Source organism: Phalaenopsis equestris, unplaced genomic scaffold, assembly GCF_001263595.1.
Source record: "Phalaenopsis equestris unplaced genomic scaffold, ASM126359v1 Scaffold000873, whole genome shotgun sequence".
Classification (NCBI taxonomy): domain Eukaryota; kingdom Viridiplantae; phylum Streptophyta; class Magnoliopsida; order Asparagales; family Orchidaceae; genus Phalaenopsis; species Phalaenopsis equestris.
This window is the reverse complement of record NW_018165313.1, coordinates 912,771-940,492: the sequence shown is the minus strand read 5'-3', so window position 1 is coordinate 940,492 and position 27,722 is coordinate 912,771. Positions and strand designations below refer to the sequence as shown.

The window sequence follows — 27,722 nt, the reverse complement described above, 5'->3', positions numbered from 1 at the left end:
TCATGACGCGAAGGGGAAACTATCCAATCTAACTATTTTTTTAAAAATTTCCTGCAATGCACGGTATTTCTCAATCCCGGCTCTCATTCTCCCATAACCTTGTCAAATTTTCTCTTTTGAATTACAAGTTGCGATTTTTAAAATTTCTGCATGAAGAAGTTGCTCTCGGTTCTCTGTCTCAAGCGGCGGCCGAGAAAATCCAACCAAACAACCCTTATCAGTCCTGATCTCAAGGTAGAAGACATTCTCTTTGATCCATTCTTGCATTTTTTGTTCTGCCGATTTTGTGTTTTTTGTTGATTCTTCTATCAATTTCTCTTGTAGCCAACCGGAGAATCCATGTCTGAGCCTCAGAGTAGCAGCGTCTATGCAGAGGGCCATGAGGTACCATGATTTATTTAGATTTCACAACTTTGATTCCCTTTATTTATTTTTTTTATTTTCCTTGGATTTGGATATGCCTAGGTCTTTTGGCTTTGGTGAATATGCATTGATATTTCTGCTTTTAGATGTTTCTGTTTAGATAGAGATGAATGTTGTTTGATTTATCAAATTTAATGGTTTGTGTTTGAAAAAACACGGAATTCTGTGAAATAGGATGGCGAAGTGTTTTGAAGGATATCCCATCGAATGCGGTCTTAAGACATAGATATGAAATTGTGAAACCTCTGTAATTCAGTTCAACTTGTTATGTGGTTGTTTGGTTTCAAGATTTAGCCAAGATTTAGTGAGGTTCAGGTTTAATCTTGTTGAATAATTTCTCAAGCAACATCAGTCTTTGTAGTTTTTAAATATTGTTTACACCCAGTTTAGGTCAAATACCATGTTTAGGAAATCCGGAAGGAAGTAGAGTTTAAGAGATATACATCTTAAATCCTATATCTTTAAAATACGTGCCTTTATTATGCCAAACAAAATTTCAATTTAAAACCTTCAAGCTTTAGTAAATTCCACTTGGTTTGAAGCCCACTTGTAGCCAAACAGTTCGTATAATTAAAAGGGAAAAAAGGGGGTTTTTTTCTGAGATTTTAGCAATATTTGTCTCTTTTTTAGGTTTCATCAATACTTGCTCTGAAATGATATATTTGTATTGTATATATTGTATTTGACACTCAATAGAATGCAATGGAGAAAAATGATTCATGTAGCTGACCCCACTAGTGGGATAAAGGCTTGTTGTTGTTGTTGGTGTTGTATATGCACATGAGTGGGATATAAATTTTACAGCTTGTATTGTCCATACTTCATATCATTCATTAGGGAAATTTATATACCTAGCACACAATTCTTATGTATTTACATATCTCACACCTAAACTTTTATATTTACATACATAGCACTTTGGTGCTTTAAACCTATGTATGAAAAGATATATTTCACAATTAAAAAGTGGCGATAGTGCTATTTTTGATGTGATTTTAAAGATGTGAGTGCTATGTGTGTAAATATGAAAGTTTTGTGCGAGATATGTAAATACATTAGAATTGTGTGCCATGTATGTAAATGCCCATATTCATTATTGATTAGATAACAAAATACTTTTCTTGAAATGATTTTTTTTTTCTTGAAAATATCTTTCATCCATTTAGTTGCTTCCTGAAGTTATTCATCAATTTTAAATGCTTTGTGCCAATATATTGTGGCAGAGAGCAAAAATAATGGTTGATTCAAATGTTAACCAGACATCCAACATCATCTTTAATCACGACTTTTCTGACGGGCTAAATTGTTGGCACGCCAATTGTTGCCATGCTATGTAGCTTCTAAAGAATTAGGAGACAGTTACAGTGTCATCACCAATCGCACTGACTGCTGGCAAGGCTTGGAGCAGGACATTACTGGGAGAATTTCTATTGATACAAAATATGATGTTTCAGCTTTTGTTCGTGTGGATGGGGATCTACAGGGGTCCTATGGAGTACAGGCAACACTTAGATTAGAGAATTCAGGTTCTGATATTAGCTATTTATTTGTTGGAAGGTATAATTTGAAGATTTTTTTTTTGAAATAGTGGAGTGGTTTGGAATTTCTGATGACGAAAAATGTTCGTGACAGAAAATCGGTCACAAGAGAAGGTTGGGAGAAGCTGGAAGGATCTTTTACACTGACAAGCTTGCCGAGCCGCGCTATCTTTTATTTAGAAGGCCCTCCTGCTGGATTGGACATACTTGTAAACTCTGTAAATATTTACCCCGCCCGGTCAGAGCAATCTGTGGTTTGTGCTTTTCATTGTTTTTTCTCTTCTGTTCACTTTCAAGCTCATTGTTTTATTCTCATCTGCTCACTTCTTGACATGGTGCTCTTGGATTTCTCTGACTGAAATAGTTCCTTATGCGAATTGTTCAGAGTAATTTATGTAATGACTGCTTTTTTACTTTTTAACTGGTACTTGTTAGAAATAACTGCATTTGTATCGCAAAATTTGGTTTTGAAGAAATTCGGGAAATAAGCTTTGTGTTAGATATGAATAGTTTTTGTCCCAAGAATCTGAGGGTGATCACTTCGATCTGTGTCTGGATATGTAACGCTACCTATGGTCCTGAAGAAATCCTGGAAGTGAACTGTGTTAGGTATGAATAGTTTGTCCCAACTTTCAAGAAGGTGAGGGTGACTGTATTGCTACAATTTTATTAAATCCTGGTCTAAATCTTATGTGAATTGAGTCTGTAGGTGCACTTGGGTTGAGGCCGAGCTTTTTGATATTTAACTATTTTAAATTTCTCTAAAAGAAAGTTTCTTAAATGCATTGTGATTTGTATTACTCCCTTATCTTTATCATCTATCGCCTTATATTTTATTGATGTCTGGGCATATGAATCATTCTACTCCATCTATTTCTACAGTGTTTCATGTGGTTTTAGTTTTGCTTTATGCTAGTTTTTTCCCTTCTAGAGAAGTTATATTTGTATTATTAGTTTTTGGGTAAAGTGTCAAAATAGTCCCTTGGCTGTTTACATGGGGCCATTTTAGTACTGAAGTCTATAGAAGTGCCACATCAGTCCTCCGACTCTTTAAGCTGTGGTTGAAATAGACTTCTGTTTGGACTATTTCAACGAGTATTAAAAGAGTATGAGGACTAAATTGACACTTTTATAGACACTGTAACTAAAATAAACCCCGGAAAAAAGTCAGGAGACTATTTTCATACTTCTCTCATTATTTTTGCTTCCCATTCTTTTAGATTGATACTTTTTACTCTTTTTATATTTTGCTCACTAAGCATGCTTAAATTTCTCAAGACAATTTTCTACAGCTTTGTTTCTCAGTAAGTACTAGCCCACAAACTTTCTATGACGTACGGTATACACGTGTGATGAATTATGCGACTTAATGTTGCAAAAACCAAAATATTATCTGAATGCCACTTCCAGCACGTTAATTAGCCCATCTACTTAACATGGACACACACACACACACACCCAAAAATTGGAAATAAAGGGAAAATTCATTGAAGTTTCTTACCCTCATGTAAAAACTTGGTTGTTTTTTTTAGAGATCTGGCATTGTTTTCTACAAGGGATTTTAATGTTTTTTTTTCCCCCTAGGAATGCATCTACCATATACATCAGCATTATAGATGACTTTATATTCTTATTAAATTGGCTTTAACTATCTTTTTCCTTTAACAACTAATGTGCTTTAACATTCACCGCTAAGTTAAAGGAATATGAGTGTTATTATTCTGTAGCATTGATGGAGCATAAATTTAAAATATGAAGCCAGTTTGAGTGCATATCATGCTGCATTAGCAATGCATTTTAAACCTCCTTTATTTAGTTTATTTTCTTTCTTTCATTTCTTCAAAATTATATAGGATATTTACTTTTTTATTTTTAACAAAGCAGACAAGAAGATGCATCCCTACTGCAGATGGAAGCATCATACGAAACTCTTTCTTTGAGGATGGCTTGAATAATTGGTCTGGTAGAGGGTGCAAAATACTATTACATGAATCTATGGGGAATGGGAAGATACTTCCATTACATGGAAGCCATTTTGCTTCTGCGAGCAGCCGTACTCAATGCTGGAATGGCATCCAGCAGGATATTACTAATAGAGTGATTCGAAAATTGGCATATGATGTGACTGCTGTTGTTCGTATTTTCGGAACTGCTAGCACTACCAAAGTTTTGGCTAGTTTGTGGGTTAAAGGAACCAATGGCCGCGAACAATACATAAGCATTGGGAAGTGAGTTCCATATATTATTCCATAAACTTGAAATGTGTTATATCATACTATGCTATTGTATTTTTTTAATGTGATTGTTTTGACATTTTTTTTTTTGTTTTCTATGATCTGGCATTGTTGTTTTGCTATCAGAATTCAAGCATCAGATAAAGATTGGTCGAAGTTGCAAGGAAAATTTCTATTGAATGGTCATGCTTCAAATGTTGTAATCTTTCTTGAAGGGCCTCCATTGGGTACCGATATCCTTGTAAATAGTTTAGTTGTAAAACGCACTGAAAAGCTTCCTCCTTCCTCACCACTTTTGTTTGAAGTAAGTATTAAAGCATACAGCACCGGTAGAAGTAGTGAGATTTTGAAAATGACAATGTGCATCTCTTCCTGCCAGTTTTATAATTGTTATCCTGATTCTGGAAAATGATAAGTAAATTGCTACTAAAACTCTACCAGTTTTGCCGTTTAAGTGTTATTTCAATTGCTGTATTTATAGCATAAAAATTAGGATTTACTACAAAATGTCATTAAATAAAGAAACTCTGTATGCATGCTTTACAAACTTTTGATATATGTATGCCTATAAGCAAAATATGTGCAAGCACCTTGATGCATGTAATGTACATTACATTTCCTTAAGTCTGTAGGATGAAATTCTAAAACTTGAATCACTTCGAGCCTATTGGATCATATATTATTCTTCTTGTGAATGAAAAAGGCTAATAATATTATTTGAAGCAAAAAATGCACTGGACATTAAACACATAAAAAATGTGACTTTGCAAACTCTGCAGCCTTTCTCACAATTGTACAAAATATTGCATGTCATATAACTATGAAATTAGCTTATCAACACATGCTCTTTTTGCTGGTAAAATCTCAGAAACTTTTTATGCCTTAAATCTTTAAGAACAATGGAGATTTCAAAGATTATGGTAATGCCAAAAATTAAACTCATCAGTCATACTTCAAAGTCATGAAATTTTTTAATGGTATATACATTTATATAATCTTGTTGCTATCCAATAATCATTGAGAAAAGATCTATTATGAAAACAGTTTTTTATGCTAAATAAAATATTAAAGAAATGTTATTACATGCTAAGCCGAGTTGGTAGAGAGATTTTGTTTTATTAGCTATAAATGAAATCTTACACAATAAAAAAAAGTAGAGTTAGTTTGAGCCACATGTTATTTTATATTGAAAACTTATAAAAGAAAAAAATCATGGGCCTTATCCTGTTGAAACATTTCCATTAGCGAACACAGAGAAGTCATCAATACAACTTATAACATAGGTGAAATTAAAATGGTACTATATCCACAGTGTTAGTGACATAACACAGTTGAGTATTGGGACACTACTCTCACAGGAAAAGGTAGTACATCTAGAAAGCATAGAATAAACTAGCATGTAAATGCTAGGAGTACCACTATTGATTGCCGGAATGGTTCTTCTTTTGGAGCTGGAGATTATATGATCTGAAGTTGGCATGCGAGCAGTGTAGAGAGTTTATATTGGCCGCTAAGAATGGTTAGATCGATCTTTTCCTAGAGTTGGAGATTGCTTGACTTGGAGTCTGTGATATTGCTTGACTTGGAGTCTGTGATAGAGTGGCATAAGAAAGCCTTGGAGGCCATTGACAGTTGTTAGATTGCTCCTCCCTATAGAAATAACAAAATTTGTTTACGAAGTAACTTGGGAAGAGGGAATTGAATTTTTAGAACTTGGCGGTTGACAAGGAGTCAATAGACGATTGGTGGAAATCATTATAGCTCTCTTTCTAATAGAAGAAGAAACTTAGTGTTTGATTTTGTGGTAGTTAGGATGCAATCAGGAGTGAACAAGTGGCTTGGGTCGACAAACGACATAGTGCCGGCATGTGATATAAGTTTTTTGATGATTTGAGCAGTTGTGCAACATAAAGTTTAAAGAGGAATGGAATTGGTGGGTCAGGATAGTCATCTTGAAAGGATGATATATTAATAAATGGAACCGACATGTGAGCTGTAGTTGGTGGGTGACCTTGAGCTAGCATATGATTTGAGTTGTATTCACAAGAAACCAGAGTTATGTTGTAGCCTAATGTTGGTGGTTGAAATGAATTTGCCTATGCATAACTATAAATTGTCAGGATGGCCATACTCTACATGAAAAGGTTCTCAGGATGGCTATCAGGGAAACCAAAGAAATTGGCTGGCACTCTAGATGGCAGTCGAAACTTTGAAATTTTTTATGATTTTGAGACATTTGCCTTAGTTATCATCTTCAATGTGTGGAATCAAGCTTTAGTTTTGAATTTTTTTGGAGTGATTTTATTCCATATCAAGAATTTTACTGCATATTTCCTAGTTCTTATTGACAGTCGACATAGCTAATTATGCTAATTATGCTTTTGTTTAATCAACCATGATTTGACGACCTTTGGGATGAACTGATTGAGCTCATTTGACCAACTCTAGGTTGATTGTTAACTTTAGTTGCCCATTGGCTGAAAGTTACTAGCTAACTCTTAGTAGCTTGCTAACTCTCAAATGTTTATTGACTAGATGTTAGTCTCAGTTGCAAATCCTCGCCTTCCTTCAAGATTGTCTCCACTAACTTTAGTTGCCAATAGACTTCGTGTTACTTAGTCTCTCCATTCAGGAGAATGGTTATATTTATTTTTCTAGTTACTCGTCCACTCCATATCACCCATAAAGTATTATCGCCAATTGACTCAAGTCACTTATAATGCTCTTAGACATTTAATTCCCCATTTTTTTAGGTGAGGTCCTAATCTAACTACTTGTAATGGCCTAACAATTTGTTCATGCCACTCCATCATTGCCTTCAAGTTGTCTCATCTTTATCTCAACTGACTGTGTCATTCAACATCTTCTAAAGGCCTTCATGACCTTCATGTGCCACTTTGCCATTGCCTTCAAGTTCTGCTATTTGCTCACATCTAAGAGAGGATTGATCCATCCATTCTTAACATACATCAGGAGCTTGCACCACCTCATATATCGCCTTTAGGTAGTATCATCTCTACCACTAAAAAAAGGAATGCAACAACCATGCACAGTGGCCCCCGACATTTCAATGCCATCCATTGGTTGCTTTCATGTTGTACTATCTCTACTTCCTAGTTGACTATCCTATTGCTTGACCTAATCACATCTCTAACATTATGGATATTATCATGATTTTAGTTTTACTTGTATCGTATTGATGTCTTTTCCATGTTTGAGGAACGATAACCTATAATAAACTTATACCTATTTCTAATGGAAGTCATTTCCATTGGACAAGGCTGATAATTTTACCTTTTTCTCAGGTAGTCAATGTAAAATATTATGTTCTTTACCTGTTTTACTTTCCTGATTATGTGTGTGGGATGACCTTTGTGTTAAATGAGATCAAACTTTCTTTTTATCATTTTGTCTTCTCAGAAATCACACTTTAAATAAAAGTTGTGATTTTTAGATACCTATGGCCTATTGTTCAAAGTGATGGTGATTTAGATAGAATGTTATTAGTAGAATTCAGGCTGGTTGGTTGAAGTGGAGGAATGCATTAGGTCTATTGTGTGATAGAAAAGTACTGCTTAGACTTAAAGGATAATTTTATAAGATGGTGGTGAGACCTCTAATGTTTTATGACGCGGAATGTTGCCCTTTAAAAGAAAAGTATAAAACAAAGTTAAGTGTTGCTCAAATGAGAATTCTTGGTGGATGTGTGGCTTGACACTTTGAGACAGAATGCAAAATGAATCTATCCGTGAAAGGGTTGGTGTAGCTCCAGTTGTAGAGAAGATTCAAGAGAGACATCTTAGATGGTGTTCACATTAAACGTCGACCATCTAATTATCCAATTAGGAGAGTAGATGTTTTAGATTCAATTTATCTTAAGAAAGGCACAGGTAAAACTAAAAAGACTTGGGCATGTTGCATAAAAAATAATCTTAATCTATTAGAACTAAATGAAAATACTATACTCAATAGGACACAATGGAGAAAACATATTCATGTAGCCAACCCACTGTTGACCTCATTTTGAGGTCATTTCTCCTCTCCTTAGATCCTAGGATCTAGCTCTAAAGTTTCCTATCGACTATCTTAGAAGACTAGAGCTGGGACCCCACCCTTTTAGAAATTTGAACAACTTCCTGATTCTCTTGTGGTGCCTCGTCTGGGTGGTCTCAAACCATCATCATTTGGTCGAGTTGTTAAGGACTAGCATGTGGAAAATCAAAGAGAGTTTTCAATAGGATCTCAAGCCCTAGGAAAACCCCTTTAAGACTTTATCAACACACTCACACACACAAAATACACAAAATCCACTAAGTTGCGCAAATTCAGACTAAAATTAAACTTAAACAGGGTGAAAAATGTGAACTTGTCTGAATGACCCCAGATGACTAAATGGACTGCGCCGCTCGACCGAACTGCTCGCCAGTCGCGAGCTGCCCCCTGTCCGACCCTTCTCCCCTACGCCGCATTTCCTCCTCCCTAAATGCGATATTTTCTCTCCCGATACCTCATTCGACCATCTCACCGTGGTAGGTAAGTCATTTTTCTCTCCCTTCATGCTTACATGATATTACACTTATGTTTTTTTTTTGGAAATAATTGGTACTCAAACATCTAGAAATGAAAAATGTGAGCATGTTCTAGGAGTTAGACTTGATTAGTTCTAGGAGTTAGACTTGATTACTTGCTTAAAGTGGTGAAGCTATGACATGTTTTTATTTATTGTAGCATATTTCTATTGGAAGCATTTAGGAGGGTTGAAACATGGTTTTGAGACAATGTTAGCTCCTCTTGCAAGCATGTTAGGATATGTATCATGAAGCTTTTCATTTATTCTTATCTAGCATGAGACATTGGAAGACTTATTTGGTCTTTCACGCATGTGGGGCTCGGTTTTAGCTCCTGTGGTTGCGCCATTTGTTCGAAATCTATATGGAGTATGAAAAGATTTATTTTTGGATGTCTCTTGAAGTTTATCTTGAAGGCTTGGTGTTTTATTTATCACTGCACTTTCTCATTCAAGTATTGGTTCAGAAAAGGAATTTTTGGAGGCCTTGAAATGTTAGCTTTGAGATTTATGCATACTTCTTTACTTCATACTATCTTGTTCATATAAAATACATGCTGAGGGGGAGTTGTTTTAGCCATTGAATGGCTCGGTTTTGGCCCTCGTTGGGTTCGGTTTTGGTCTCTTGTGACTTTACTTGCTCGAAACATATGCTATGAAAAAAAAAGGAATTTTTTTAATTTGGAGGGTCCTATAAATTGTTTTGGTGGCTTGTTTTAACCCCTCATGAGGCATCCTTTTGTTTAAATACCTGTTGGAAGTTGTTTCATGCATGGAATACTTAAGTTGGGGGCCTAAATATATTATCTATGTTATTGTTCTTGTTTAAGGCATTTATTGGCTCTATATATTGATATTTCAAAAGCTTGTGAGCTGTTCCTTGGCTTTGAATGGCTCGATTTTATCTTGAAATGTCCGGAATTTTTAATTTCTATTAAAGCTTGGATTTTAATCTATGCTTAGGCCTTGTCTTGGCCCTGAATGACTCGATTTTGGGTCTTTGTGGGTACTCGGTTTTCATTGCAGGAGCATGGGATGTTAACTTTTGTTGAGGCTTTGAAGTTTCTTTACTAGCTTTAAGGGTCTCGCTCTGGCCCTTGTTGATTTTCGATTTGCTTAAAAGTGGCTTGATGTTAATTTATGTTGAGGCCACGGTCTTAATTTCTGTTGGAGCTTTATTTTCGGCCTTGAATGACTCAGTTTTAGCTTCCCTTGGAGCTTGGTTTTACTTGCTTTGGTCCTACTCGTGAGCTCACCATTGAGATTTGCCCCTCTTACAGTCCTTACCCGTGAGACCTATTGGAGGTTGTTTGGTGTGATTTAGTTCTTCTTGTTGGGCTTGAACTACTTGGATTATTGTAGGTGGATTGAAATTATAATTATATTTTGTACTCTCTTATGTATATCAAACATCCTCATGGGATTGATTCGGGTTGCCTTGGCCGTGAGCCTTTCTTGTGCTTGGGCTGATTTTTCCTTACTTTGGCCGTGAGCCTTGTTCAGTGGGCATTGTCCTTGTGGCCTTCGGTTTTGTCCTCTAACCGTGAGATCAGTAGGCATAGGTCTACTTCCTTTTTGTCCCCCACCCGTGGATTTGTGTTGTGTTGGGTTAACGCTTGCCATCTGTGGCCGTGAGCTTCCTATATGGAATTTGGTTTGGTTAGTTCTGGCTCCTACCCGTGAGCTAGTTTGGAGCCCGATTGTGCTTTTGTTGGCCTTACCCGTGACCCTCTAGCCTCTTTTGGCCCTATTTCTTGACTTAGCCGTGAGTGCCTTGTTCTATTGGTGGACTTAGTTGAGAGTCTTGGTGGCTGTTTGCTCTCCTCTATTGACCCCGACCGTGTGCGTTTATTTGGTTCTATGGGAAGATTTTATGCTTATTTGATATATGAGGCCATTGATTTATTTGGAAGTTGGAGGATCCTGATTTTTGCATGGGTTTGAGAGTACTAGTGGTGGTATTCTCCGGGTTATTTTCCTTTTGTGAAGTTTGGGAGATTTCTAAGTCTCATTTTGGAAAAGCATTTGGTTGGAATGAATTAATTTCATAAAAGATATCTTTGGGGTTTGGATACCGACGTTAGGAGATCATTTTAACTTGGGTTGATCCACTTATGAAAACGTGAGAAAATGATACCCTTCCGGATTGATTAAAGGATCTTCGGATTTTACTTTTCAGGTCTTTTCGTCATGAGTTTTTGAGAGCTAATTCATCCTTCGTTCTTTTCAATGTTTTAGGTGGATCAGTCTCTCCTCTCTCTCACCCCATTTTTGTTCTTTTTTTCCTTGCTTCTTGGTTCGGTTTTTTATGCTTATGACCGATACATAAGTGTCCACATATAGCCTTTTGCTATACGTGAAACCCTCAAGCAAGGTCGCATGTAGGTCAGTTTTGTTTTGGGGCTTAGGGCAGTGATGACAAAGACACACCGGAGATAGAGCAGAATGATATGTCACCCTACAACATTGAGATCCGATTTAGGAACCCATCAGGATCCGATTCAGGAACCCGGTGAGCTATAAGATGACAGTATTATTCACCGACACAAGATTAGCGGGAGTTGACCCGAACCTTCTTAGGTTGTTTGTAGCCTTATGCCTGACAGCGCGATCAACTCGTGGACAACTTGTTTTCAAAATTAATAAAAAGAAATTTGATAAGAACAAACACACCTTTTTCTAAAACAAAAATACATTTTTCGCTACATACAAAATTGATACAACCCACTTTTCGCATGTTTGAAACCTATGTACATGCTGAACATAAATTTTAAATACATTTTAACATTGGTTGTCCACCTGTTGATCACTTGTTTAGGCTAAGGAATACCCTCCTGAGTTAGGTTCGATATGACACCCTTCTAGTTAAGTGGCGGGCTTTATATATCTGGGTGACCGAGTAGCCTTCGACGACCCTCGAGTACTAATATATAGTTGAGCCTAGCCCCGACCCGAGTGCTTGCGGCCCCCCACTTTTCGGACTTTTTCGTATGTTTTTCTTGGAATTTTTGGACAAAGCACTCATGGTCTATTTTCGGGATTTTCTCGTGTTTTCTACGATTTTAATCGATTTGTTGATTCGTCGATTTCCTCGCATTTCTCTTGTCGTGAGTCTTTTGACGATCTTTCTCGAGATTTCTGGACGGTGTTTCTTTATTTTCATTTATATAAAGCATTTCATCCCGCTTCCTCAAATTTTTTTGTTTGTACCTATTGCATCAATTACACATAAGGAACAGCTGATCTCCCAAGTATACATGTTTGTTTTATGTTTACAGCATGTTATTCTCTTATAGGGGCTTGCCCTTATAAGAAACTTTTCTGGTACATGAGAGTATTCTTAAGTGACTTCGGTCATTTAAGATGTAATTAACTATAGAGACTTGCCCTTATAAGAAGCTTTTCCGAACCCAGCTTAAAATAAACACTATTTAATTTTCATATTAAATAGGGAAATTTGTCGGCAAATAAAACGGTTTCGCAGATCAAACGGATGTCATATCTTTTTTAGTTTATTTGATCGAGTCTTACCCTCGAGTCTTGTGTTTATCCTTCGGGATAGATACAAGATTTGAGGTAAAATGCTCTTTCATTTAAACTATGAAAACTATGAGGTCAGTTTGATTTTCATATTTGTTTTTAAACTTAAATATATATGTAAATTAAAATGCCATTCCGAAGCGAGCGACAGGATTTCGATTCCAGCGACCGACAGCTTCCTACGGGCAGCTCCACCACACATCCCAACTTTTTATCGCCGACAACACATTTTGGGGGTTGATTTGATCTTTATTTTGAAAGAATTTAAACGTTCTAAGTCAATTCACTTGTGATTTTGCCCCTTGCTTAACTGATTTGTTTTTAGAAGTGGGTCGGTCTCCCTTTTTCGTTGATTTGTTTTTGTTACTACGGTTAAGTTAAAAATAAGAATTTCTGATTTAGTTATTTTTCAGGATTGATTCACGTTAAAAAAAGAAAATGGAAGATAATTAAAAATAAAAATAATGATAATTAGTCTGTTGAGATGATTGAAATCCAAGGAAAAATAAGGTAACAAATCATTCATCTTTTTTTTTTATAAGAAGGATAAAATTGTAATTATGAGAATTGTTGAAAATAGGAAGAAAGTAAGAACTTAAATGATTCAAGAGTTAGGGGCATGAATTGAAAGATCAGTAAACTATCAATTAGGACCCTAAGCATTGGTTAAACTTAAGCCCAATTGTTTTAATTAGGATTGAAACACATTTCATGAACCTTTTTGGCAAAATTATAGGTTTACACTTAGGTCTTAAGAACATGTAGTGAACTAAGTTTGATCTAAAGATATTCGAGGATTAGTTGGAAAACACTTAATTGAAGACAAAACACTTTAAAACACACTTTAAAACATTTCAAGCTAGCTCAAGTTAAAGTGTAGACTTCTTAGATTTTAGGAGCACACCCTAGGTGAGAGTTCATCTACCTAATTTTCATATGAATACTGAGCTAAACACTTGACTCTAATTCATAATTTAGTTGAAGCAATAACAGGATATGCACCAGACTGTGGTTCATGACTGATTTAATTAAATCAAATGATGAAATTCTCTTCATAACTCGACCAAAAATGAAACTCAATGCTCCGGGATTTGAGCTTGAATCTTACACTCAAATCCTCCTAGCAATTGAGGACATTCCCAATGTCACATATTAATCACCCACCCTTGGTCCTTTATATGTGACGTTGTGTTTTGTTTTATTTATTTGTCTTTTTCATACGATTTGTTTCGAGTCTCTGTGGGTCAAATTTAATTTCCCTCAAGACTTTATTCTGTTATACATAAACACATGTTTGTCCTGCTAGCTGAATTTCTCTACTATACTATTACCTGCGACGTTGATCCCATTTACAGGTGCAGTAATAACAAAAAACTCAGGTACTCAAAGTTTACAGTACATTTATAGCACTTTACTGCATTTCCTTATACTGCTTTTATTTACCGCACCTTATACTGTTTTTCATTTACTGAACTTATAGCATAATTACTTCCTTATAGCATAATTAGTTTATGCATTCTTTAAATTAACTACAAAACATTTTAAATATAGCCTGGTTTATGAGGTATATAATGATAAGTTACCAAATAACAATATTACACGCTTACATATAAGTCACTAAAACTGAAATTATTACTACATGGAGCAACAACTCTTCGTGGGCAGCACGACCTTGACGTAGCGGACGAAGGATGACGATCTGCAGCAATAAAACAAGTTTACATCAACTAAACCTTTTTGTAGAATAAATAAAATAACCAATAGGACTTCGAGGTAGTTTGCTTACCGCAACAAAAATCCTCACTTTGTCTTTAGGCTTTTGGGCTTTTGCACAACCCTGTTATTTTGCACAACCCTGTTATGCAATTATAAGTCTTAACACTTTTTAGGATTCTGAGGTTGTCGCACGGTGTAAATCCTTATATCTTTCTAGGCTATTCGAATGTAAGTCCTAAATTCTAAAATAAATTGCAATATTAAACATTGAATAACATCATTTCAAAGACAAAGCCAAACAATAGGATAGTTGAGAGGTCACCAGAGTTTTCCTCGGATTCGTGATATCTCATACTCTTCATTCATTTGGATTCCTTAAAATAATTATTCCTATTTGAGCCACTCTCATTTGAATTTCCCGTGTCTAATCTTGGAAAACTAAACTTTGAAATCTTAAAGACAGAACCACTGATCTTAATCGAGAGTCTTCTTAAGTGACCCTGGTCATTTAAGATGTAATTAACTATAGGAGCTTGTCTCTATAGGGAACTTGGAACTCAAGTAAAATAAACCCTATCTAATCCTTATATTAGATATGGGAACTTGTCGGTCTCATATAAAAGGTTTCGCAGACCAAATATATGTCACAAAATTTTTTGGTTTTGGTGGTTGAGTCTACTACAAGTGATATGTTTATCCTTCGGGATAGTGTATTACATGTGACATCGCGCTCAATCGTTCAAACTATTCAACATGTGAGACTCGTTTGGTCTCATCTATTTTCAAAATTAAAATATTACTTTCAAAAATAAAAAATCACATATTTATATTAAAATTATTTTCATATTTACAAAAATCATTCTTTCCAAAATAACGGCCGACACCCACCCCTGTTAATTGGATAAGAGCTTGTTATTGTTGTTGTATAAATAGCACTTTAATGTCGTTTAGGAATCACATTACTATCTTCATCAATCAATGTTCTGGATTTTGAACTATTTGTCCATACATAGATACCTTAACACCCATTGCTCAGACATCTATGACTACACATAATCTGCTCCGTCATCCTGTGAAAGATGATGCTTCTTCTCGTCAAGATCACAACAATAAGTTGAGATACCTACATAGGTAGCAAGTTTAGACCGGGGGTAATTTTTGTTGTACCTTCAGAATGACCTTTAATATCTATGATTTGGGCATGAATATGGTCAAGTTACCTTGTCACTACTGTTAAATGGTGTAGTGTATTTGTTGATTTACATCTTTATATAAGAATATGCTATCCCTCATTAAGATTCATGTATAGAGTCTTGCCCCTTGCGGGAGGTGTCCAAGCAGAGTCTTTTAAGAAAGATAATGGTGATGGTATCACCCCAACGTCAAGCCTATGATGATGATTGCATCACCTACTTATTGTTTTAAAGGATATTAAAGATATAGATTTATTATTCACATAACATATGCCACTCTCCGAGCTAATATCATCATTCTCCTTTTTGCACAATTTTGATGCCTTATGAATAACTAACATTAGTGTGCTGGCCTGATCCTTGTTAAAAGTTCATAGGAGGACTAAACATTGCATGGGTCTCAATGGAGGGACACTAGTGCAAATAGGAGGTGTAGAGACTACTTGACCATGAAGTCTATGGAGTGTTTCGTTCTCCATTCTGATCAAACGTCCTCCTTCCTCAAATTAACTAAAGCCATATTCCATTTCTGCATTTAGCCACTTACGCTCTGCCAGACACGCCGCAACCTCATTTGTCTTCTCTACCTTCTTATGAAACTTACACTACTTGATATATGCTGGCTCCTCTTCAAATAGGTTCACCACTTGCTTCATAGTTGTCTACATCGCTTGCTTCACTTTAAGAAGTCTTGTTGCCCGCTCTATAGCTATCTGAGATGCTTACTCTCTTTAAATTGTTTTGTCGCCCATTTTCTATGTTACTTTTTCCACTTCAGACTGCTACGTTGCTCAATCTATAGCTAACCATAATTCTTACGTCTCTTCTAGCAGCTTTTTCACTTGCTTTATAACTAGTTGCATTGCTTGATTTTTTGCAGGTAGCGTTGTTGGTTCCTCCATAGCTTAGCCACAACACTTTCTTCTCTTTGTTTAGTTTGGTTGCCCACTTTATGTCTAGTCAAGTCACTTGTCCTCTTGCTTTATGGTTACTCGTGTTGCTCGTCCCCTAGATAACTTTGTCACTTGCTTTGCAGCCTTATAGATTTTTAGTTGATCGTATCGCTCGCTCGTCTTTATATTGCTTCACCACCTGCTCTAATGTGGGCCTTTCTTTTCTTCGCACTTGCTTCATATATGGCCACATATTTATCATATCATTCTTGCTTTGTCAAAATAGTTTTTTTTTTTTGGTAGCAAATAATTGTACTAAAAGACAACTCATGCAAATATCAAATATCTCTTGAAAGATCTGTCTCATCACTCTCTTAAAGCTCTTAATTTTACATAACAGCTTATGAATCATCCTTAAATATCAGAAACTTTTTGTTGCAATCTCAAAAGGAAGTTTACGTTACATTTTAGACAAATGTAGTTGTTGAATCCCCTCTCATTGTCATCAACTTATAAGTTTAGGTATAGCTCTACTCCGCTTGAAGTAACATCATGAACATAAAAATGGGTTCTCTTGACTTTATTTTGACAGCTTAAAACCACAAATAGGCTTGAGATCTTCTTTAGATTGTAGTCCCAAGAGAATTTCTACACTGATGTCCAAAGATTTAGTGTAGTTCAGGGAGATATTGACCAAACTATCCTTAAATGCTACTCCCAAGCGTTTCAGGTTGACCAAAAAAAAAAAAAAAAGAAAGAGAAGAGAAAGAAAAGAGAAAAAAAAAAGAATCTTTGAATAAGAAATAGAAAATTTAAAGTATGAATAATTTAATGAATCTTCAAGGTGCTCGCCTTGTTTCAATGAGTCACTTGGTTTGCTTGAGATGTTAAGATTTACCTCGTCAAGTATATGATCCATTTTCATGAAAAATTACATGATTGTATTAGGTCATTTTTATTTTTTAATTTTGCTTTGTTTTTTTTAATTTGTAATAAAACATGTTTGACTTGTTAAAAAGAAATCAACTTATTTTTAAAGTACTCTAAGCAATTTTTAGTGTTTTAAAAGATAATTTGATTTAATTTTAAATAAAAATATATAAAAAATAACACTGATCAAATATATTTTTAAAACAAAGTATATAAAAAAACAAAATTGATTACAAATGGGCCCTAAATTAATTAACATGTTTTATATCTAAAAATAACTGACTGAGGTCTAGTAATTGCATGGTGTGTTTTCTCTTTATAAGTAATTACATATCTTTGATAAAAATAACTTCAAAATAAATTCATCCTTCTCAACTTTCCGTTTATTTTATTATTTATTTTTTGAATTGGTTTGCTATTAATAATTGTTTTTTTAGAAGGAAGATATGCAATCATATGACTTTATTCATGTAGTTTGCCAACTTTTAAATTTTTTTTTTAATTTTTTTTTATTTATGTAACAGGCAAGCAAACATGTCACAGGTGATTCACTCTTTCAACAATAACATTATCTCAAATCATGATTTTGCTCAAGGGCTGCACTCCTGGCATCTCAATTGCTGTGATGGCTATGTGATCTCGGGCGAGTCCAGCTTTTTCAAAGGAACTGCTTTATCTGGATCAAATTTTGCTGTAATTACTAATCGCAAGGAAACCTGGCAAGGTCCAGAGCAAGACATAACGAAAAACATATCACCTGGTCTTCATTATACAGTCTATGCTTATGTGAGAGTTGTGGCAGCTCAGGAGGAGCCTTGTCCAGTCATAGCAACGCTAAAACTGGACCATTCAGGCTCAACAAGCTTTTTATTTATAGGGAGGTTGGTAGAAACATTTCCATCACTTGACTTGTTGGTTGGCATCCACGGTGTAAGTCCCCTCAAGTCGGTAGTTCAAATCCCCTCTATCACAGTTGGCCTTAAGGTGGTGGTACTCGAATTGTTAGTCACATTAGGGGTGGCTAGAGGCTCGTATATAGCCCTGACTATTCCTTATATACATATTTCTAAAGGAATGGCTGGAGGCTATTATACGAGCCCTGACCATCCCTCTTGCGCCTAAGAATTCGAGTACCACACCCTAAATTCGGGGGGAATCGAACCCTAGACCAGAGGAAACTTACAATTGACAAGCAGATGCCTGATCAACTGATCTGAGTACGCGGCTCTCCTTTTACATGCATATATATATATATATAAAATTTTGACAAAGTTAAATGTGGTCATTGGCAGAGTTTTAGCATCAAACAAAAGATGGGAAAAGCTGGAAGGTTCCTTCTCATTGACAAGTATGCCTCAACGTGTAGTATTCTTCCTTGAAGGGCCACCTCCTGGGCATGATTTACTCATAGATTCTGTTGTTGTGGCTCATTCAACTTTGAAGAAGTTTAAGGTATAGGAATCTGTTCATTCTGCTTTCCCTGATTGCTCACATGTTTTCCTGTTAAGTATGCACGTTAAGGATAAAATGTTAAATCATCTATCTATTTATCTTCAAGCTGTAACTATTACCAGAAAGTGTGAAACTTATGCGGCAGCAATACCATGCGTTCAGACTGTATGATAGTACTGTGTTGGCCATGGAGATCCTTTATTCATATAAAGACAAAAATTTGGCCTTACCTCTGTTTATGTTATGCATGTGTTGGAAAGTGCTTGAGCGTAAATAATATAATAGGACAATACAACAACAACAAAGCCTTAATCCCACTACGTGGGGTCGGCTACATGAATCCTGTTTCTCCATTGCGTCCTATTTAGTGTCATATTTTCATTTAGTTCTAGTAAATTAAGATCATTTTTAATACAATAAGCCCAAGTCTTCCTAGGTCTACAAATATTCACCTTGTATGCTTATGTATAGGCACTTATTATCAATCTGTAATATAATAAGAATTTTATCCTCTAATATAAAATCAGAGAAGGTGTAATCCTAATCCTAGTCATCATGCCTCTCTTACCTTATCCTTATGATAGAAGATATTTTGTCTTATTTTTGCCTTATATATTCACCTTGTATGCTTATGTATAGGCACTTATTATCAATCTGTAATATAATAAGAATTTTATCCTCTAATATAAAATCAGAGAAGGTGTAATCCTAATCCTAGTCATCATGCCTCTCTTACCTTATCCTTATGATAGAAGATATTTTGTCTTATTTTTGCCTTATATATTCACCTTGTATGCTTATGTATAGGCACTTATTATCAATCTGTAATATAATAAGAATTTTATCCTCTAATATAAAATCAGAGAAGGTGTAATCCTAATCCTAGTCATCATGCCTCTCTTACCTTATTTATAGTTTTATCCAACTGATTCCATGCTCTTCTCACACAAAATTGTCTCTTTTAATATGAGCTCAACAAGAGTTAATCCTAATCCTAGCCAGTGCGCTCCCCTTCCCTTATGAATTGTTTTCTCCACATGATCCCATGCTCTCCTCGCCCAATCATGCACTCTTCTTTACTCTCGCTTACTTAAATTGAAACACATTGCTAAAACTTGAGCTTGCCTGCACTGTTTGATCACACATCCTTGGCTCGGCTCGCCTTTATAATGACTTTATTGGGTATTACGATAACTCTTACCCTATCCTTTTACCGCCCCCACCACCCTCGTAACACCTCAACTACAATGTCTTCTACTTCCATGCCACCACCAAATTTGTTAAATGCATTTTACTGCTGCTCATCCCCTACGAAAGGCCTAACTCTTTTTGCCTCCTCAGTCATTGATATATGACCAATCCAAGATTCTTTATGCCTCTCTCTTCATTGTGTTATGATTTTCCCATCTCATATTTATATTTGAAGCCTCATTCACCATTAATATCATCATATTATTCATTGTTGACAACATTTTCTTTTGTTCTTATGACAAATTATAACATCTTGATGTGTCTTTTCCTACTTGTGATGAGACCAAATTTTCTAATATCAACCTTTTGACCATGCTATCTCTACTTGATTACTATATTGTCTTGAATAATGTTCCGGGATACACCAAAAAAATGTGATATTTTTTTTTGTTCCACAAACTTACATGAAAATAATTTGTCATGCTTATTCCTTTTATTGAGATCATTTTTTGACTAATGACATAAAATGAACTGGACCGGGCGATTCGACTGGTTCAAATGTGAACCGGTCTGTATGGCGGTTCCGTGCACTAATTAAACTGCCCTTGCATGGTTCCAACTAAAACCAAATAGAACTGACAAATAGGTCACAATCTTATTGAATCGGTAGGTTCTTATAATTATGATCAAATTATCACTAATTTTTTTTATTAAAATGTTATAATTTAATTTAAACCCAAATAATTTAAGTAAATAAGTTATTGAAACTTAAGAGAGTAATAAAATTTTGCTCTCTAATTTTTTCCCTTGATCACATGCCCAATTTTCTACCTTTTCCTTCCGTCAAAATTAAAATTATAAGATAAAAATTGAAAAGATATTAGACTCAGAAGATGTTTAAATTTAAAATTATAAAAGTTATTTTTTAACATTCTATATTTCGTGAAGTAACTATTTTTACTTTTATTATATATTTGCATCATTATTACATCATTCAAATAACGTTTAATTATTTATTTATTTATTATATTATTCAGTTTAACTCCCGATTCAACCTTTAAACCTTGAACCCTTCTTTCTTCCTGTTCAATAATTGGGCCGATTTTGAGAACCTTACTTTTTTTTTACCAATGTGATTTTTCCTATCAAAAACATTTTAATATCTTGTGAGGAAAGTTGGATGGACTTCTATAATGCAAACCATTTACTACTTATTCAACTATTTACAAGAATAAAATTAGGATTTTTTTTATTGTCTATGAGGACTTGTTCCCTACCTCCAACTCATGCAATGTCAAATAATGGCAAACTTCACAACTTCTAACATGAGCAATGCTCTTTCTCAAAATTTTTTTTATTTGGTTGCTATGCCCCTCTCTCTCTCTCTCTAACAGTTTCTTATCAGTCTTTTCTTTTTATGTGATATCATAGTGTTCATAGTTGTGGTGGTTAGATTCATGATAGTTGTAGTCATGTAGAAAAAGCCTTTTTTCTCTTTGCTTTCTTTATGATTGCATTAAGTTCTCTTATAATGTTGCCAAGTCAGATTCAACTTTCTCTCTATTCTTTAACATTATCCTCAACTCCTCACTGACTACCGTTGGCACTTCGTCTCCTACCACTTCCTTTGAATCAATTATTATATTTTAGGAGGATTTTGAATGCTTGTTCTTTTTCTCAACTCTCTATGTTTGCCTCTCAAGCCATTTTCTTTTAGTTTTGTGGGTGCTGCTTCTTCTAGCATATCCTAGTTTTTAAACTATGGCGCCTCTGCACATATGATAGATAACTGCTTTCCAATCACTCATGACTTGTAATGAATTTTTATCTATCTAAGAGCTTAGATCTTCTAGTTGCATTATATTTTTCTAAATTTCATGTAAATTTATTATAACTTGTGATAGCTCTGTAACTTATATTTATTTTTTATTTTGTGTTTCAAAATCACAGTAGGAGAAGATGATTAATGAAGGTTTTGAGACTAGTGGAATCTACTACCTAGCCTCTAAATTACCTCTAAAATCTTATTTGTTTACTCATCTAGATTCACTCTGATGGGCTTCTTTTTCCTGCTCTACATTGAGAACTCTTTTTAGTTATCCCATTTATATATTTAGAAATTTGCTTTTGTCTTTGCCCTGGTCATATTTACTCTTTTGTTGATTTGAGGTTGTCAATATTTTATTCCATCTGTTAAGAAATAAAAATTCAAAATTTGATTTTTGACTATATTAAATTTTTTATATTGATACTGTTTTAGAATAAATGCAATGTCAATTTTGCTCATTTCATAATTATAACGAAAGCATTAATCAGGATTCATGTTTTAATACATCTCAATAGAAGAGCATTGCTGAACATAAGTTTCTTCATTTGCTTGGCGCAACTCGATCCTTGATGTATTCCATATGAATTTCCACATCAGTTATAGGGTGGGTGGCTCTATTTTGACTGCATGCTATCTTATTAATAGATTCCCCACCACTGTTCATTGTAAGGTCACCCCTTCATCATATATATTAGTTTTTTCTGTTTTCTTCTTACAAAAATTTTTGTTTCTTTTTGCTCCTATCCATTCCTTTCGTCCTAGTGACAACCTATGCCCTTGGACCATCATTTGCATTTGTTTAGGATATTATTGTTCCCAAAAATTCAATCTTTGTTATGATTCCACCTCTAGATGCATTTCTATCTCAACATATGTTATCTTTCAAGAGTCCTCTCCCTACTTTCTTAGATCTCCTGAGCCTTCTGTTCGTTCCTCATCCTCCTAGTGCCTCTAGGTTCAACTCTCTATTTCAACTTTTGTACATACTATGATCTTTCCCACTATCTATTATAGTAGTTTTGATAATATTGTTAGAACGATTGAGCATCCACTTCTAGAGGGTTTTTTGGTCTCCATGTACCTACTGCCCTTAAGAAAGGAATAAGATAATGTGCTCACATCCTATTCAATTTTATATGACTCTTGACTACCTTTCTTTGAACGTCGACTGTTTAGTCATGTCCTTTTCATCCATTTCTATCCCTAGGACATACCAGGATACACTATAGGCTGTCCAATGGAAATATGCAATGGATGCTAAAATTATTGCCTTACTTTATATACATATATGTCATCAGGTTATCACTTCTGATAGATTTATGCTATTAAGTTTATCCGGATAGTTCTATTGATTGATATAAGGCTAGCCTAGTTTCCAAATGTCTTAATCAGGTGTATGAGATTAATTATCTCTACACATTCTTGCAAGTTGCGAAACTCAAATCCTCTTGAGTTTTTTAGTTTGTCACCATCAATCAATGGTGGTCTTTGTTACAAACGGATGTGAGTTATGATTTCCTTTATGATGAGCCTAGTAAAGGTTAGGATATAATGAATTATCATGGTATAATGCTTTGCAGGAAACCTGAATATGCAAACTAAACAAGGTAATATATGGAGTTTATCATAGCCTTGGCTTTCGGTTTGATAAGTTTTGCAAAGTTCTTAGTATGTTTGGCATTCATAGTAGCACAAAATATTAATCCATTCAAAGCTAAAATTGTACAATTAAGTATTGAGGCATTTTTTATCATTGTGGCTAGGCGTAAGCCTCAAAATCAACATACACATATTGACAAAGTGATGTTAAGTTCAAAGTATATTGTAAGAAGTCAATATTTTAAGCTATTAATACATTAAACATATAACATCTTAGTATGCTAAAAGTAATAAATTATTCAAAAAAAGAAATAACATATTAATTTCCAAATATCAAATTGTAAAATAAAATGGGTTATACTAACGTTAAGGTAATATATAATAATATAATAATTCAAAATAAGTTTGTATAATTAATCTATTTTGCATCTCTATTTTCTTCCATACAGTAGACCATAACAAGCTACTGAAGTTAGAATTTTTAAATTCAAAATCCCCAACGCTCTTATCATTCAATGAGCATTCATTAGGACATCAACATAATGATTTATATTCTCTCTCACCTCATTCTCAATTGCATGCATGCTCTCTCTTTCATCATTCTCATCTGGAATCTCAATCATCTCTCTCTCATTTAATCAATAATAATAAATAAGAATATTTATTAGATTTTAAAATAATGACTGTTGATAGTAACATGCATCTTCAATTGTGCATTATATGGGTAAATAGTTTTATTTTAAGGTTATTTATTTATATTTATTTTAAGAAAGACTCTAAATCTAATCTTATATGCTTCACCTGAATTGAGGCGAGGTGCGCCTTAAGGTGGGCCCCACAACATATGAGACATAAATCTCGTCCGTTACCCATTGGAATTTTTCAAGGAAATGTTGAAGTTGGCTTCAAAGCAGGCCTCATGTTGCGCAATTTTAAATCATCGGTCCATGTTGAGTTGGGCTTCAAAGCAGGCCTCATGGTGCACAATTTTAAGTCATGAGTCTTTCTTCGTCAGACATAATTGATCTTGTTTTGCTATCTTGACAACATATGTTGATGAAATGGTTCTTATTGGAGGTGATCAAAGTAGTTATTGAAGTGAAATGCTAATTATAAAAGCTTATTTGGAATTAGGGATCTTGACAATCTCAAAATTCTTGTTAATATAATTTGTCAACTTTAAAGTAGTTTTCTTAGCTTAGTGGAGTTATGTCACTGACCATCTTGTATAAACTTATTTTGTTTGATTGCAGACACTCTTATTCACAGATAAAAGACTACAATCATAGAGAAAAAAGTTTGAAAATGTCTTTCCATATTAGCTGTTGGAAAATTGATTTATTTTACTATCATTATACCATATATCTCCTTTGTTTTAGGGGTTGAGTCAACACTTTTAAATAAAAAGTATTAGGAAGTTGTTTTGCTTATTCTTAGATATATCATGATACACTCAGAAGTTGTTCTGTCTTAGTATGGAAGTTTTCTCTGATGCTGATTATTTCAGTTCCATTGATGACAGAAAATTCGCTTTTGGGTATTGTATCTTTGTGGGAGGCAAATTGGTCACATGGAAGAGGAAAAAAATAGGTAGTTGTAGCTAAATCGAGTGCTAAGATAGAATAACGAGTCATGTCCACTCTGTACGAGAAGTTGTTGGCTAATATAATACCAGGGAAATTTGGTTTTCCAATTGCACCATCCATGATTTTAAAATGTTACATGAATGGAGAAAATATATTGAGGTTGATTATCACTTCATTTGAGATGCATTGCTATCAAACGAGATTGTCACTCATGCTCTTGGTTTTGAACAATTTTTATAAATTTACCAAAATTTTTTGGCAATTTTTACTTTTGTAAGCTATGTAACAAGCTGGAGCTAATTGATATATATAGGAAAATCTGAAGTTGGAAAATATAGATATATTATATGTTCTCTTGTATCTTTCTAATAGGGATATTCACCACCTTCTTACCTTCTGTCTAAAATGTTTTTGAGACCTACACATTTGGTCAGATCTGAAGTGTGCATATAAACTTTGATTAACACGTGTCTGTGTATTCAAATATTCTGTTAGGATAAAGTTATCTTTATATTATTGTCTGAATGTGTCAGAAATGCTTATCTATTTGCAGAATATACCATTCGGAGTCAATATAATTGAGAACAGCAATCTTAACGAAGGCCTGAGTAAGTGGTGTCCTCTTGGTTCATGCACTCTAAGTGTATCTAATGGTTCTCCCCGCATACTGCCTCCATCAATGAAAGACTCAATTGGTCATCACGAGCCACTTAGTGGTCGTTATATCATTGCAACTAATAGAACGGAAACTTGGATGGGTCCCGCCCAAACAATTTCAGACAGGATTCTCTTACATGTGACATACCAGGTTGCTGCGTGGGTTTGCGTCCGAAAAGGGACGAATAGTCCTCAAATTGTTAATTTGGCCCTTGGGGTGGATGATCAGTGGGTCAATGGCGGGCACGTTGAAGTTACTGATGAAATATGGCATGAAATTGTGGGTTCATTCAGAATTGAGAAGCAACCATCCAAAGTTATTGTGTATATGCAAGGTCCTTCATTGGGTGTAGATTTGATGGTTGCTGGGCTTCACATATTTCCTGTTGACAGGAAGGCTCGTTTTGACAATCTGAAGCAGAAAACTGACAAGGTTTTCTGATTATAGATCACTTGCTCTTTGGCTCTTTGTTTGACCACAATTTATTATTGGGGAATTTACTTACATTCAGCCCAATTCCAATCTATTTACATATCTAACACCTAAATTTTTCTTTTGACATTTAGACCATTCAAATCTTTCATAGCACATAAAAAAAATACCATTATTTTTACTTTTAAGAAGTGAAATACACCTTCTAATGCACAAGTAAGGTGGCATGTATGTAAAAATTGATCTTTAAGTGTTGCATGTGTAAATGCATAGGAATTGAGTGGCATGTATGTTAATGTTCCTTTATTTTCTTAGTTATTAAATTTTTTGAAAGTCCTAATTTTAAAATTTGTTATTAAAATAATTTATCTTACTGGTGCTGCTTTAATATAGTTTTTATAATTATGAATCTTTTACTCCAATAAAGAATATTAATATTCAGATTTGGAGTAACCAGATTCATTATTTTGGTAATCTCACTAAAAACAAAAGTAACAAGATTCATTATTTTTGCAATTAGTTTTTAAATAGCCGTAATTAGATTTAGTCTAAACATCAAAACTTTTATAGTCAATGAACAAAAATAATTTTTGATCAACCATAGATACCCCTTCAAATAATCCTTTTGTGCATTATCAGGATTTATCATTCCTTATTCTAACTTTTGGTAAACCATTCTATTTTCCATTTCAGGTAAGGAAGCGTGACGTCATCTTAAAATTTGAAGGAATTGATATTGGGAATGCATCAAATGCAATTGTCAAAATTAGACAACTGCAGAACAGCTTTCCATTCGGATCGTGTATTAGTCGTTCAACCATCGAAAATGAAGAGTTCGTTGATTTTTTTGTAAAAAATTTCAATTGGGCCGTTTTCGGGAATGAGTTGAAATGGTATCATACAGAAACCGAACAAGGACGCTACAATTACAGAGATGCTGATGAAATGCTTGATTTCTGCAAGAGACATGGAATAGAGACTAGAGGCCATTGCATTTTTTGGGAGGTTGAAGATGCTGTTCAGCATTGGATTAAATCTCTAGACAAAAATAATCTGATGAAATCTGTTCAGAATCGTCTGGAAAGTCTTCTCTCCAGATATAAAGGCAAATTTAGGCATTATGATGTGAACAATGAAATGCTTCATGGCTCCTTCTATAAAGATAGACTTGGGGAAAGTATATGGGCCTACATGTTTAAAGAAGCACACAAACTGGATCCTTCAGCCACCCTTTTTGTTAATGATTACAATGTTGAAGATGGTTGTGATGCAAAGGCTTCTCCAGAGATGTTTATTCATCACATCCTTGATTTGCAAGAACGTGGCGCTCCTGTAGGAGGTATTGGTCTACAAGGGCATATTAGCAATCCAGTGGGACAAATTGTGTGTGCTGCGTTGGATAAGTTAGCCGTACTCGGACTTCCTATTTGGTTTACCGAACTTGATGTTGGTGCTGTAAATGAACATGTCCGTGCTGAGGATTTGGAGGTTGTTCTTCGAGAGGCCTTTGCTCATCCGGCGGTGGAGGGGATAGTGCTGTGGGGATTCTGGGAGTTGATGTGTAGGGATAATTCTCACTTGGTTGATGCTGAGGGTGAGATTAATGAGGCTGGGAGGAGATATCTTGCTCTGAAACAGGAGTGGTTGTCCCATACGGATGGACTTGTTGATGAGTTTGGAGAATTTAAGTTCAGAGGATATCATGGGAGTTATAGTCTGGAAGTAACTACTCCATGGAAAAGATCAACTCAATCATTTGTTGTTGATAAGGGAGAATCACCACTGGTTTTGCATATAAATTTGTAGTTTGTACAGTTTAGCAGTTTAGCAACATTGAAATTATATATGCTTGCAGTGGTTCATACAGGAAATGTATAGTATGATTTAATTACGTGATTATCATCATATAAATATATATTTTCTCAGTTGTTTCAACGCAGTG

General features: G+C 34.8%; 1 protein-coding gene across 1 annotated transcript; it reads left to right on the top strand.

The window, feature by feature from the left end:
• The first annotated feature begins 69 nt into the window (after nucleotides 1-69).
• LOC110031964 lies at nucleotides 70-27,722 on the top strand. Its single transcript, XM_020735420.1, is given in 9 exon segments — nucleotides 70-234; nucleotides 325-384; nucleotides 1,647-1,749; nucleotides 1,752-1,980; nucleotides 2,056-2,215; nucleotides 3,846-4,189; nucleotides 4,322-4,499; nucleotides 25,244-25,780; nucleotides 26,474-27,722. Coding segments are annotated over 9 exon segments (2,808 nt in total). The 5' UTR covers nucleotides 70-150; the 3' UTR covers nucleotides 27,587-27,722.